Source organism: Halyomorpha halys, unplaced genomic scaffold (genome assembly GCF_000696795.3).
Source record: "Halyomorpha halys isolate HHAL.00 unplaced genomic scaffold, Hhal_1.1 Scaffold361.1, whole genome shotgun sequence".
Taxonomy (NCBI): domain Eukaryota; kingdom Metazoa; phylum Arthropoda; class Insecta; order Hemiptera; family Pentatomidae; genus Halyomorpha; species Halyomorpha halys.
The window spans coordinates 282,797-298,785 of record NW_027108072.1 but is presented as its reverse complement, the minus strand read 5'-3'; the positions used below and the strand labels follow the sequence as shown (position 1 = coordinate 298,785).

General features: G+C 31.5%; 1 protein-coding gene across 1 annotated transcript in view; it reads left to right on the top strand.

The window, feature by feature from the left end:
* Nucleotides 1-1,718: 1,718 nt before the first annotated feature.
* Nucleotides 1,719-15,989, top strand: part of LOC106681721 (trehalase) — a gene marked incomplete in the record, with an annotated part of 50,404 nt that continues 36,133 nt past the window's right edge. The window contains 1 exon segment of the mRNA XM_067046471.1: nt 1,719-2,145. Coding sequence (XP_066902572.1) covers nt 2,057-2,145 — 89 coding nt within the window.

Below are 15,989 nucleotides of genomic sequence, written 5' to 3'. Positions count from 1 at the left end.
TATTATTCCAATATTTAGCGTAAAGTTGTCACGTCAGGCGCGTTCACATTTTTTATTCGAATAATATGTATTCCACTAATTTTTTATTCGAATAATTTTTCATTCTACTCATTTTTTTATTCGATTGAAATAGTATTTTAAATATTCGAATAAACAAGTATTCGGATTGTTTACTCGTATTTTTATTCGAATAAAAATTTATTCGTCTCTCGTAAATCGAATAAAAACTTCGAATAAAAAAGTATTCGTCTCTTGTCAATCGAATAATTTTTGCCCAACTCTGCATAGAAAGTGTTAACGCCATATTTAATAATTAATTTGTGAATATTTTGTAAATAGTATTCATTTAGTATTAGAAGTTAATTTAATTACATTTATTTTATTTGTATCATTTCCTTCAGAAATTTATTTTATTTTAGAAAAAAAAGATGAATTTATATTTTTTATTATAATTAAGTGTAAAAGAAACAGTTGCTAAGTTAAACCGTTGCTAAGGGATCACCAGGCAACAGGCCGACCATCTTTGTTTTAAAATCAGTTCCTGCTAATTAGTGGCCATTATAGTTTATAATCATCCCTGTCTGCGTTCAGTTGGTGTTATTTTTTTGACATTTATAATATTATATTTTATGTTCTATTATTATTAATTTACTACTACCTACCGAATTTATTGTTATGTATTTTGCCAAGCTTGTTTATTATTATTTTCTTTATATTTTTGTCTCTGAATTAAGGTTGTTATCTCGTTTTGTTTTTTAACCCCGATAAAGATCTGAAATTAATGTCAAAAGGCCAGTACAAATAAATAAGTATCGTTTATTTGTGTATTTTTGGTGTCCGCACCCCCAGCAATCTTCTTATCACAAGTAGTTTTTATTCACAAAATGGTTTACATTTTTTTTTTTTAATTTATCAGGTAACCCCTCAAATATAAAAGTATATTTTTATCAATATTGAGTTAAGCATTTTTTTTTAAATTGTAAACCGGTCCCCATAGCACATCATCTACTCTGGTTAAAAAAACAGCTAATATTTTTTTTCATGTTCTTTATCAGATTATCTGGTTATTATAAATTTTATAAACAAATGAATTACATATGTTTTCATTATAATTTTTATCAGATGGTCATAAACTTCTTTATAGTCCATTAAACCAGCTTTAATTTGAGTGCTAATAGACATCTGTACGTCACATAGTTTCTGAGACATAGATTTCTCAAAATAAATTAACTAACTACTAATCTTTCAGTAGATTTTTAAGAAATTTTGCTTTTTAAAAAGCTATATCTCGAAAAATATTTAACGTAAATAACTCTATTAGGGCTCATATTTTAGCAAATTTACTATTCTTTAAATGACGTTGTCTTAGGTTTTCTTATGTTGTTTCTACTTTTTAAAATATAGAGCTTCAAATGAAATTTTTTTCTTTTTATCGTCCTGAAACAGCCGCTATTTTTTATTCCCCCTGCCTATACTTGCAGACTCATCAATTTTGGCTAGTAATTATACATAGTCTTTATTAAAGTAATAAAAAATTGGGGTGAGATAACTGCCTTTTTTCTCCTCTTAGGCTCTTGTACTATTATGACTATTCATAACTTACGGAACATGCGCAGTACAGGATTGGGAGAGAATACCCCTCGTTACAGTCCCCAACAGTCAGAAGTGGTTGTTAAAACATACCTTATACTGTGCAAGCACCGATTAAGCTAGAATAGGTTATTTCCTTAAAACTTGTATTACAATTAACCAATCATATACTTTACTAGAATCTGTGAACTGTTATTATTTATGTGACAATGAGAGCAGAGGGAAGACTGTTTTTACAAGATGGAAATCATTATCTTTTCCTTGCTGAAGTAATTGCCAAGTTAATGACATAGATATATGGATTCGTTGAACGCAATCACTCGATTGTTCTCTGCGGTTAAATAAAGTGTATCTAAATTACAAATTAGCATTCACTTCGTACTCATGAGCTAGTTATCTCATTCCGATAAGGGGGGAGGTTATATATAATAATGTAAGGACTAAAAGCGGTGTTTATTACTCCATCATGAACGTCAGAGTGTTAACAGTGATTTTATCTTTACTTCTACTTTCAGAACCTCTCCACTCCAATGAGGTACCAGATTCCTGTGAAAGGTAAATAATAACAATTGTCTTTTTCTAAATCAAATGAGAATTTCTTAACAAATGAAATACTTTGAAAACAGGAAACACTAATCAGGTTCGCATTAACAATTTAGCAAAAGTAGAAAATGCTAGGGATCCCCCATATTTTTTAGGCTACCGCGTCTAGAGCAGAAAATGTTTAGCATGTAAAATTTTTAACAGTCCGGACTATCGATAACAGATGTTTTAATTAAAACAAATGATTTTCTAAAAATATTTAAAAAAACAACGAATGAAACTCTTGGACCTTAACTTTTATGAAGTTTAAATAGAAACGTAATCAGACTCATGTTTCCCAGATGTTATGGATTAACGGATTTTGAATAATAACTAACTGCATCAGAAACTATTATTTTAACTTACTAATTTAATATATTTATGAAATAATTGTCTGAGAGTGGTTTATATTAATAATAACACCAACTTTAATTATCCAATTTACTCTCCACACTTTATTTATGTCTCCGACGTTTCGGCCCTTAGGCCATTATCAAGAAGGCAACCTCAATTATTGATTAAGTTAATTAAAAAAAATTTCATTCATTTGCAGGCTAATTGCCCAAGTCATATAGTAATACATACAATCTCAATTCAAAAACTATTCTTTAAATTTTTTCCTCTCTTTTTACTCAATGCAACAATACTAACAATAAAATCTACTTTGAATCTATATGAGGAGAAGATGGTTAGGGGGTACGACCAGAATATGACGCAAGTAAGTTGATATAACTTATTAAATAGTGCTAACGTTTAGGCCAGAATTTCTAGCCTTCTCAAGGGCTAAGAACAAAGAACATAAAATAGGAAAAAGAAAATATAAACAGAATGACATAAAGTAAATGATTGTACAGAATGAAATAAATACAAATAAAGTGATGAAAGAAGCAAAAATTAAAATGTTTATATAGGTAATTACGTAAGTAAGTAAAAATATCATAATTAAGGAAATAATTATTACTTATTTATTATTATTCTCATCATTACCTTCAATCTAATTGTTAGTATTATTGATGTGCTTATTAAATTTTTAAAGAATAGTTTTTGTATTGAGATTATGTTTTATTACATGGCATGAGCAATTAGACTGCTAAGGAAAAAAAAATCTAAATGATTTGTGAGTAGTGAATAATTGAGGTTGTTTCCTTGATAATGATCTATAGGGACGAAACGTTGTTGACTTAAAAGAAAGTGTTGAGATTAAACTGGATCATCCTAACATTAAACCATATAAAAAGTGAGTTTTAGGCAAATGGTGGACAGGATCGTTTTATAACCTCCTCATAATAAATTTGGAATATGATTTGATTTGTTAATTGGATTCAATTTAGGAAACACTATTTGTGTTATGTTATCGCTCAATTTGTGGATCCTATAAACTTCGCTGTAATTATCCAGAATTTTTCTCATTCTTCCGTAACTATCTTTTTTAAACTTCCCATTTTTCTTACCTGGTGATTTATTTCATACCATTTGAGCCCTATGGGGTTTATGAATTGGGAGGAATTAAAAAATAATCGGAAGTAAGTACAATTATTGTTAAGACAAAAATTGATACTAATTCGATAGTAGATTTCACAAAATCTTTAGCTACTGATCCAATCTGTTAATTAATAGCAATAACTATTTAGTCACAATAGGCATTCAAAAATAAATTTTATCAATTTTAAAGTTGGGTCCGCCAATTTTGAGTGGGGATAATTTTAAGAAATTTTACTTTTTGGAATTGCCAAGCCAGTTGCAGGCCACAAGTGAATGAGTCGGGATGAAAATGTGATCCTTGGTCAGTGAATGAGTGGACGTGATGTATAATACATCCAAGATGAGTTTGCCTGTGAGTAAAGGGAGGGGGGAGATGCGCAATGGCAAACGTTCTCCCACCAACTCTTCTGTCCACTAGGTCTGTTCCAACAACCACTTCTAACTCTACGGAGCATGCGTAGTACTAGTTTTTCCCTCCCAAATCCTATAATGCGCATGCCCTGTACAGTTCTGGATAGTCAAAAGTGGTTGTTGGAACAGACCTACTCAGTCGACTGGACTACCTTTCCTAACGTTTCCTTATGTAGCATCGACCTATTTCTGCAACTTTACAAATAGAAATTCCTCGTATCAGTTTTTCAAAACTATTTTACATTACTATCGCAATATTATAAGCATAATATGTCAAGTAAACTGAGTAGAGGGGAAACTATCCACTCTCAAGCCATGTTTGAATTCATGAAAATAGTGGCTGAGAATGGTCGAGTCCATGTTTCCTCTGTTATGAAAAGCCATAAATTACTGCATTTATCATAAGTTAATCCCATTCTAGGACCAAATATACTGCATTTTAAAAAATTAAAATTAAGAAAATTGTTGCGCTGTTTCACAATAAACTTAAACTTAAAAAGAGGCAGTTTTTTCTGAACACAATGATTATGAAATCTCAAAAATGACTTTTTGGATGATACTGCGTTCTTAAATAGCACGTCAGAACAGAGCTGTCAATATATTTGCTACAAAGTAAAACGAGAATCAATAAGAAACTAGTAACCTCCCGTATTCGTGACTTACCAGACCGAGAATAGGGGGATAAATGTGTTCCAAAAACCTGTCTAATCCCGAACTGGTTGAGTGTTCCCAAGTTCCGGACTGCCTCTTGGTTTGTTCCCAGTGGAGGGAAGCAAACTTATCTTAGATGCCCTGTATGAACTAAGCTTTTTTTCCCCCTACGCCACAGGAAGTGGGCTATTACGCCATTTTCCCTCTCGCAGCCCAATACAATTTTATTCGTCCTCTTGGTTGGTCCGCATCTCGCTCAACATCCTCCAGACCAACACACGCCAAAAGATGGTCCCCATCCATGTCCCCCATCTTGCATAGAGGACGTTTCAGGGAATCTACGATGCCTATTCGATGAACTAAGCTAAAAAATGCCTAGTGGGTCGGTCGATTTTATCGATATAGTTGCTTGCATATACCTTCGTTTTTGAACTAGACTTTTCACAAACAAACCATTTTGCGAAATTAGGTATTTTTGAACTCAAAATGTGTATTTTTTTTAATTGTTCACTCACAGATTTCCGTCGCAATCTCGAATTCAAAATTTTTGAAGATCGCAATACTTTTCCTTACTATATATCTCTACATTTATACAAGTAAATGAAAGTAAAAATAAAGCAAACTCGTTCTATAAATATCGATTCTTCAGAATATTAAACGTAGAATTCGATTATAGAATAAAAAATAGAGGTTCTGATTTGAAAAAGCAAAGATGGTGAGGTTTTCCTCATTTATACTTGCGCAGTATTGTTGGATGATTAATTTTTATAATTATTATTTTTTATGTTCTTTGAAATTTTCTTTTAATTCCTAATTACTTTATTTTTGTTGGAATTATCATATTTACATTTGCTTTTATGTGAAACAAAATAAAATATTTCTTCAATATATATCTATATGAACAGTTTGTTATCTATTATACCTATTTCAATGCCAAATTGTAGATTTTAAGTATTAATTCATTATACATTATCAAAGCTATTCATGTTATAGAGTAAACAAAATGAAATGTTTACATATAAAATGGATAGTACTAAACAATGTATTTATTATTCTGTAATGAATGTCAAGTGTTCCTTCCTTTACAGGTGGTTTCAGAATTGCTTTTTATCAGATACGTGCGCAATTTAAATTAAATTAAATTATCTTAAACTCAATTAAATATAAATTACGTTTCAAATGAAAATCTTTTAAAACCAGGTAAATGATAAACCCTCAGTTTAGAGACGATAGAGTTGAGAAAATACACAAGATCTCAAAGTGTTAAATAAAAAGTATTCAAAGGCAGTAGGACATTATCCTTGCTGAACCCTAGCGCAGTGATTCCCAAACTTTTTTCGCCATGGTACTATTTTTGGACTAACAATATTCGTGGCACCCTTGTGGTACCCCTCAAACTAAAAATATATAATAAGTAGAGAATGTGGTATGGGGGGGGGGGGGAGGGTTTCGATTAGCACACTAATTATTTGTACCGATGTTTCGACCTGAATTTCAGGCCTTCATTAGGGCTATGAAACAAAAAGAGATAACCACCATCATTCAGAGAAACATAAAAATAAAAATAAATAATAAACTAACGAATTTGGAAATATACATAACAATGAATTGAAAATAAAATATAGTTGATTAATAACCATGGAATTAGACAGTAACAGCTTGATAACAATGAAAGAAGAAATGTAATGTTATATAGGTAAGAAGATATGTAAGTAGTGTCAAAAAACTGAAAAACTATTTGAATCAACATATTGAACAATATGAAAGAAAAATTAAATATATGATCCACTGATAAATAAATAATATATGAATAACAATGTGAATAAATATATACATACATATGTAATGGGCAAGAAAGTTATATTGATGAGTAAAATTTTAAAAAAATTTATTTGCTGTTGTTGGTTTGGGCTTTAGGGCCCCAGGGGTAAAGCCCTGAGGTCATCAACGCCCATATTTCACACTTTATAATTCTATTTCAAGTTTTGAAATTCTAAAAAAATTTAGTTATATAGATGATTACAAAAAATTAGTTAAATTAAGACACAGAAGAAATAGATAAGGAATAGAGCGTATGTAAAAACAATATTTTAAAAAAAGTAATAAGGGGAAGAAGAAATATAGAGAATAGGAAATGAAGAAAGTAAGGTATATTAGATAGAGAAGGCACTTACAACAGCTTCGGCGGAGATTCTGGCTGAATTGATTAATTTGTTGGAAGTGTCCGAAGAGTGCGGGTCGAAAAGACGGGCAGGAAATGTAATCGTCAAGAAAAATCGTTGAGATAAAATAGCTAATACGAAACGCAGTTTCTTGTCTTTTTAGTCTTGTATTAGGATTCCATGTCAGTTATTTGTCGAGATGTAGTCCTAAGTAACGGATCCCACAGATGTCCGACAGGAATAAGTGGGGTATTGTTAAAGGATACTGTAGGGGAAGAGGTCATTGGTTTACGTCGAAGGGTAAGTGTGATTTGGTGGGATTTATTGGAATTAATTTTAATCCTCCAGTTTTGCCACCATTCTTCAAGGGTGGCGGTGTGGGATTGTAGGGTTTGGGATACAATGTAACGATCATTGTTCACTGACAATAGACGTGTGTCATCGGCATACGTGGTGAGGATAGTGTTAGGATGGGTTGGAATGTCAGCTGTGAAAACTGTATAAAGGATAGGACCAAGAATACTACCCTGAGGTACACCAGCAGACTGACGGAATAGGGATGAATAAGCGCCATTGTAATTTACTTGAAATAATCTGTCGGAGAGATAAGAACGATTAATGAGGAAGTATGTAGGGGGTAGGATCTTGTATAGCAGTCCTGGGTGCCAGGCTCGATAAAAAGCCTGTTCTACATCAAGAAAGACTCCCGAGCAATACATTCCGCGCTCCAATGAAGACGAGACTACAACAACCACACGATGGCATTGTAGGATAGTGGAGTGGGATGTTCGGAAACCAAACTGGTGATCTGGGATTATGTGGTTAGAATCAAGGATAGGGTACAGGCGTCTTAAGATGAGTTTCTCAAGGATTTTGCCCATGATAGGTAACAAAGAGATAGGACGGTAGGAGGATCGGTATTCAGGCGGCTTTTGAGGTTTGGGATTCATTTTGATTATGGATAAATTTACTCAATTTAAATGTAAAACCAATTCTTTATTCCTAAAAGTAATTGAATCGATTTATTGTATACACTTTGCAACATGATTTTTCTCTTCATTTAAGGTTGAAAATAGTACAGTGGTGTACCATAGTAAGAGCCCAAGAGGAGAAAAAGGACAATTATTTCACCCCTATTTTTGATTATTTTAATAAAAACTATGTATAATTACAAGTCAAAATTGATGAGTCTGGCAAGTTACAGGTTGGGAGAATCAAAAATGTTTCAAAACATTAAAAAAAATGATTTTATCTTTCGAAGCTCCAATCTTTAAAATTAGCAACAACACAAAAAACCTATTGGAACATTTAAATGATGTTCCATGTTCCATTCCTCCAGAAGATTAAATTTGCTAATATATGAGCCCTAATAGAGCTATTTACGTTCAATAGTTCACATGACACAGCTTTTAAAAAGCAACATCTCATAAAAGATGTACTGAAGTAGTGAATTTAGTTTGATAAATCTATGGTATATCTCAAAAATCATTTGACGTAGAGATGTCTATTAGCACTCAAATTAAAGCTAATTTAATGTACTATAAAGTAGTTTATTACACGTATCTTCGTTGGGGTTTTAGTTTTCATGATATTCGAATATGAATATGAATTTTGCATCCGAAATTTAGTCCAAATCAATTTATTTTAGCAAATATCATGAAAACTACAACCCCTACGAAGATATGGTACTTTTAGTGGGCATCAAAATTTCACAATAAATAATAATTATATCTTGTAAAAATTTGGACCATTTCATTTCATGACTTATATTTTTTGGAACCTGTACAATAGTCCATAAATATGAATGCTCTTGCCAAAATGTTCTTTAGCATTACTGTATATTTTATTCTTTTAAATTGATATACCTAAATAAGGGGAGTTCAATTTAAAATTGACGCACGTGCTACGCCACTGATATGGTATTAAAAACGTAAAATTCTTATCCGCAACTCCTTTGTGTAGTGATAATAAAACAAATTGATGTTTTCATGCCTCGTTTGCAAGTAATATAAGTTTATATCTGTCTTTTTGTCTTAAGTGTTCGGTTATAGATAGCTCGTCGAACAGCTAGTCATTTGTTAGATGTGGCTTAGTGTGTAATGAGCAATTAAATTGGACCTTCAGTGTTGATTTACAATGACTTCTCTACTCGTATATTTAATTAATTTTTAAGAAATTACACAATGGAGAGTCTTTTGTTAAAAAAGTAATTATTATTAAATTATTCAATTCAAAATATAGGTATGCTTGTTAAAATTATAAAAGAATTCTTTAATTTTTATAACATTACTTTGGGTTCAAATTAATCCTCGCTTGTTTCAGAAGAGATATTTCTGTATTATTCACTTTGTTAATACTTTCCCCTGCTAAAAGTCCAAAGAGCGTTTCAGTTGACAGATTGACAAAGTCCAATTTCATAGAAGTACTTTCAATAATATTTCACTTTCATTTAAATTTTTTCTTAAACAAAAGAATATCAGAAATATAAAAATATAAATTTAGTGAAATTAACTTTCTGCTCTTACTCTTAAATTGCTTAGAATCAATCAGCTGCCGTAAAGAAGGAAGTAAAATAGTTATAATTTATTTATTTTCTGCCGAAGTTTCGATCCACGGTGTAAGTCTTCATCAGGGCTACAATAATATACTAAGAAAAAGGTATAAAGCTACAATAAGATACAAAGAAGGTAGAATCAATGTAAAGGTAAAAACATTACAAAAACTGTAAAGGTAGAGGCATATGAACTATCAAAAAAATATAGTACAAGAGCCCAAGAGGAGTTAAAAAGGATAAGTCAGTTATTCCACCCCAATTTTTTATTACTTTAATGAAAACTATGTATAATTACTAGTCAAAATTGATGAGTCTCCTAAGTATACGTAGGGGGAATAAACAATGGCGGCTATTAAAAACGTTAAAAATAATTATTTTTCCATTCGAAGCTCTATAATTTTAAAAATACCAACAACGATAGAAAATCTAAGAGAACATCATTTAAGTAGAGTAAATTAGCTAAAATATGAACCCTAGTAGAGCTGTTTTGCATTCAATTGTTCCCAAGATATATTTTTTTAAAAAGCTACATTTCATGAATATGTTGTACAGAACGTACTGAAAGATCAGTGGTTAGTAAATTTATTTTGAAAAATCTATATTTCCAAAACCATTTGACTTACAGATGTCTGTTAGTACTCAAATTAAAGCTAGTTTAATGGGCTATGAAGTAGTTTAATACATTTAATGTCGTAAGAGTAGTAGTTTTCATGATATTTGCTAAAATAAATTGATTTATAGTTGTTCGGATAAATTTTCATTTGCCAAATTTTTATTCATATGCTAATATCATATAAACTACAACCGCTACGAAGATAAGTGCCATAAACTACATTATAGTAAGTTAAATTCCCTTTATCTTGAGTTTTGGCAGACATATGTGTGTCTTATGAGTCTAGAAATATACTTTTTAAAAAATCAAATATTTTATACGAACAACTAGAAATTAACAGTTTGTGAATTTATTTTATCAAGCATCATAAAAACTACTACTTCTACAAAGATAAACGTTATAAACTATTTTATAGTAAATTTAACTAGCTTTAATTTGAGCGCTGGCATACATCTGTACGTCCTACGGTTTCTGAAATAAAGTTTTTCAAAACTCAAACTTATCGTCCGAATATAAATCAATTCATTTTAGGAAATATCATGAAAACTACTATTCCTACGAAGGTAAAGGTCATAAACTACTTTATAGTAAGTTAAACTAGCTTTAACTTGAGAGCTAATCTCTAATTATGTCTCTACGAGAGACATCTATACGTCACATAGTTCCTGAGATATAGATTTCTCAAAATAAATTAACTAACTACTAATAATCTTTCAGTAGATTTTTAAGAAATGTTGCTTTTTAAAAAGCTACCTAGCGAGAACTATTGGACGTAAATAGCTCTATTAGGGCTCATAATTCAGCAAATTTACTCTCCTTTAAGTAATGTTCTATTAACTTTTCTAGTGTTGTTGGTAGTTTTTAAGATATAGAGCTCCGAATGAAAAGTTAATGTTTTGAAACAGCCGCCATTTTTTATTTCCCGGAACTATACTTGGCTGCCTTGATACCGCAGCCCTGATCATCTCCATCAAATTATATCAATTATAAATAACTTGATATTAAGTATCTATTTAATTATTAATATAATAACAATTGAAATATAAAATAAAGTAAATAAAAACATAGCTATTCAAGCTACACTTTAATTCATTAATAACAATTTAATAATCCATAATTAACACTTTAGACCATTAATAATAATCGATTAATTGTTATTTAGTAGTATAAACTTAAATTACCTGCAGAACGAGGCATGGAAAATTGAATTAGTTTTTTTTATGAAGATAGTCCCTGTGGCGGTCAATAAAGGTATCAAAATAGTCAAATAAAACTATTCATTGTTAACAAACGTTTCGCCTCATTTTGAAGGAGGCAAAGCGGGGGGAAACATTTGTTAACAATGAATAGTTTCCTTTAACTATTTTGATGGCTTTATTGACCGCCTCCCGGACTATCTTCCCACAATCTACTTCATATAATCAACTATCTTCTTCCGATATGAATTTGTTTTACTATCACTAAGGAGGCGCGGATAAGAAGTTTACATTTTTAATACCAGGTTATCTTCACGCTTATAGGACTTCCAGTTCAACGACATAATTCTTATTCATTCTTATCCATTATGATTTCCTATCATAATTTAAATACATTTTTACGGAAGTGAAAAATTGTGTTTTAAATAACAATAATAAGAAGAATTTTAGCAAAAAATTAAGTCTTATAAACACAAGTCTAAAGCTCAGGGAAGTAATACATTATGAGCAATAGGAAGAAAAAAAAGAAAAACGTGAAATTGTATATTTCTCTTTTAGGTTTAAGGTGATAGTCATGAGGTTAAATTAAGAGCCGAGTTGGTTTTGTTCTTCAATAGGGGTATTCATGTTGTTTTTTTAAATGTTGAATGCTATAAGTATAGGATTGTGAGCAGCCCTATTTAAAGTCATGTTAAATACATAAGAGCTGCTGGCGGAATTTTTGAGGAACTTGTTTTATAACCTTTCCTTCCAAAACTTCATGTTATTGTTTACTTCTGAGTTTTAATTAAAGTAAAGTAATTTATTACAATATTACTAAATTGAGTGAAAACTGAAAGTCTGGCTACTGAGTGCGAGTGGCCTTCTAACTTGTTAGAAAGGGAAACAATATGAGCTAATTAACAACTGTCATTTCATTATTATTATTATTATTATTGCCATCCATAGCTTTATTAGTTGTAAAAACATCCAAAACAAAACTAATACAATCAAAACACAAACAACGAGCAAGTAACTTTACATAACAAACAAAATGATGACGAGCTCAGCTGGCCTGTTGCGGGACGTCACTCTCTATTTAACAGACCTATTAACCGACTCTCAACCATGTTATATGTTATATCATTTAACATGGTAAAATATGGAAATATTTCTTCATTTAACATAAGTTTTTCCATTTAACACATGTTAAACTAAAGATTATGAATACCCTTATTGTCGACAACTCTGAACTCACGAAACAATTTTTAAAAAAATTTATTGGTATCATACATAACAAGAATGTTTATATAAAAATTGCTGCTGAACTAATTACTAATCGATTAGGGATAATAATAATGTTTCGGGAAAAACATCGATGTTCTGAAAATCAATTTATTGAAGCCGATGGTCCTATAATATTGATGTTTTACGTTTGTCTCAATTTTTCATTTTTTAAATTGCAGCAGTAACATAAAACAAAAAATTAAATTTAATTCTTTTTTTCCTTTTTTTTAAATAATTTATTTATTGTTTTTTACAACTGTATAAAAATATATACAACAAGTAAATTTGGTGTGGGTGATATAATGACTTCATACAAACATGTAGAGAATCTACCCATTGATAGAACTCCAATGACATTTCTAGAGGTAAAGATCTCGAGGCCATCTTCTTTTCAGACGCCTAGAAGGATTAAGTAATGAAGGAGAAGCCAGGTTAGAAACAAGTGGATTTGGGTGGTTGGGAAGTTTATCATGGAAGGATTGGGTCCTGATGGATGACTTGATTTGTGACAAAGTAAGTTGCATAAAGGATTTTACGGAGGATTTTGGACTGTACGGAGTGAATTCTGGAGGAATTCGATGGTTTAGTGGAGCCCGAAAGCTCAACTCCGTATGTCCAGATAGGCCTTATAATAGTCATGTAGATCAGTCTTTTGTAATATATTGGAAGTTTAGACCGTTTGTCAAGTAAATAAATGTAGTTATGAAACGTTTAAATTCAAAATAAATGGAGGAACGGATTACTATCAACAATGTGGAGGGAGGAGAAAGTACTTCCTACCTTCACGCCAAGAACGGGATAACGGGAATCGTGGACCCTCACCTGGAAACATAAGAGTCGGATCCAATTGATGGAGATGCGTTATCTTCGTAACGTGGATGGAAAGACATGACGAGAAAGAATACGGAATAGCACCATACGGACTAGCCTCGGAGTTAAATCGGCTGAGAGCATCCTAGAGGAGCACAAGCCAAGGTGGTTCGGATACCTGCTTAGGATGGACCAGGTAAGAACTGCCAGAATGACGTATGAGACTCGCGTGGAGGAATAAGACCATGAAGAAGACATTTCCTGAGAGGAGAGTTTGGTGTAGGAGAAGAGAGTGGTCCAAGAACGAGACATCAGGTCCAGACTCTGCATATTGTAACCCCACACTGCGCAAGCGGTAAAGGGGATAAAATGATTATGATGATTTAATATTCAGTTTGGTAACTCTCTCTCCCCCCTCCCTTATGTCGTCTTCTTTTTTCACTAACTATCCCACCAGGGCCCTGTTACATAATAAAGTACAAACTAATGCTATTAGTCTTGTAGATTTATCTTAATTCAATTATACATACTTGTTCAATAGTAACTTGTACTTTAGTATTTTTTAATTCCTCTAATATTACTAATAGTCATCTTAATCATGAAAAAAATAAGAATTACTATTATTACAACTTTAGTTTTTACACTTGTACTATCAACTTATACTATTAGCTTTCATTAAGAAACAGGGCCCAGATAGGGAAAAAAAAATGCCGCCATTACTGACAAATACTTCATTGAATCTTTAACCATATAAGAATTCTTATAATTATAATTATAAGAGTAAAATGTTAATGGCTTGTCAGTTATTTTGAAAAAATATTCCCAAACGTTACTTTTGGGAGACATCTTAATTATTGAGAACAAAACAAATAAACAGAAACTTAAGTGGCCGCTCTCGTTTAAACTGTTTTAAACCCTCATGGAGGGTTCTGGTTATAACAACATTCGAAGCGCTCTGATTGGTTTATTGGTTGTGGGTTGACATTTTAATTTATCTTTATCCCTGGATTTTCTTTTTTGGAAGTCTGGTAAGTAAATTTCAATAAAAATTTTTAAAAACTTCCAAAATTTGTATAAATTTTATTCTAAATTATCATAATGTTGCACAACTTTTCGGGACTGTCCCATATTCATATACTCAAATAAACCTACAAGTGATAATTCACTATAACAACAATCCTCATCCATGTGTATTTATAATTTCATTAATTTAATTCAATCACAAAGGAAATTATTGAATTGATTCACAAATTGAGTTTTGAGTTTGAGTTCACAAATAAATTGAGTTTTTAGTCAAAACGTTTGACTAATTATGAGGATTTTTGTTATAGTGAATTATCACTTGTAGGTTTATTAAAGTACATGAATATGGGACAATAGTTCCGAAACGTTATGCAACATTATTGCAATATTATTCTAAATTATCATAATGTTGCACAACGTTTCGGAACTATTGTTTGGGGTTGTTTTTCGTCGTTTGGGAATATTTTTCCAAAATGACTGACAAGCCATTAACATTTTACTCTTATAATTATAATTATAAGAATTCTTATATGGTTAAAGATTCAATGAAGTATTTGTCAGTAATGGCAGCATCCGTCACATCAGAAAGAGTTTTTTTCCCTATCTGGTGGGATAGTTAGTGAAAAAAGAAGACGACATAAGGGGGTGGGGGAGAGTTAACAAACTGAATATTAAATCATCATAATCATTTCATCGCCTTTACCGCTTGCGCAGTTTTGGGTTACAATATGCAGAGTCTGGACCTGATGTCTCGTTCTTGGACCACTCTCTTCTCCTACTCCAAACTCTCCTCCCAGGAAATGCGCGGTTTTCTTCATGGTCTTATTCCTCCACGCGAGTCTCATACGTCATTCTGGCAGTTCTTTCCTGGTCCATCCTAAGCAGGTATCCGAACCACCTTAGCTTGTGCTCCTCTAAGATGCTCTCAGACGATATAACTCCATAGTCCGTATGGTGCTATTCCGTATTCTATCTCGTCATGTCTTTCCTTCCACGTTACGAAGATAACTCATCTCCATCAATTGGATCCGACTCTTATGTTTCCAGGTGAGGGTAGGGTCCACGATTCGGAAGAGTTGGAAAGAATTTTGCCCAGGAAACATCTTTGAAGCAAACTAAATGCTCTTCCAGCTGAATATTAAATATAGGGGCTTTTAATAACTATATGCTCCAAAAATTACTATTTACAGTAAAACAAAATAACTATGTTCAGTTGTTCCCCAAGTGGTGGTTTTGCATCTTTAATTCAAATTAGTGTAAATATGTGATTTATGTCATCCTGAGAACTTATTAATTTTTTATATTAAACTCCATTGAACCAAATTCAAAAAGTTTTAAAATTATGTTACTGAAATGGTTGTTCGAAAACAGCAATATATATAATATATCCGAGATTTGCACTGATGCAAAAGCCTTTTTCTTTTTTTTTTTTAACCTAAATCTTTATTTCATATATATTCTGTAATTGTATATACATGAAATAAAGATTAAGGTTAGAAAAATTTTTTTAAAAAAGTGCTGATGCTACTTTTTTTTTAAATAATTTTTTATTTATTGATAGATATTACAATCTGCCACACAGTTGTGAGCAATAGGTAATAGTGATGAATGATCTCATACATACTAAAATAAAATAAAATAAAAAAAAC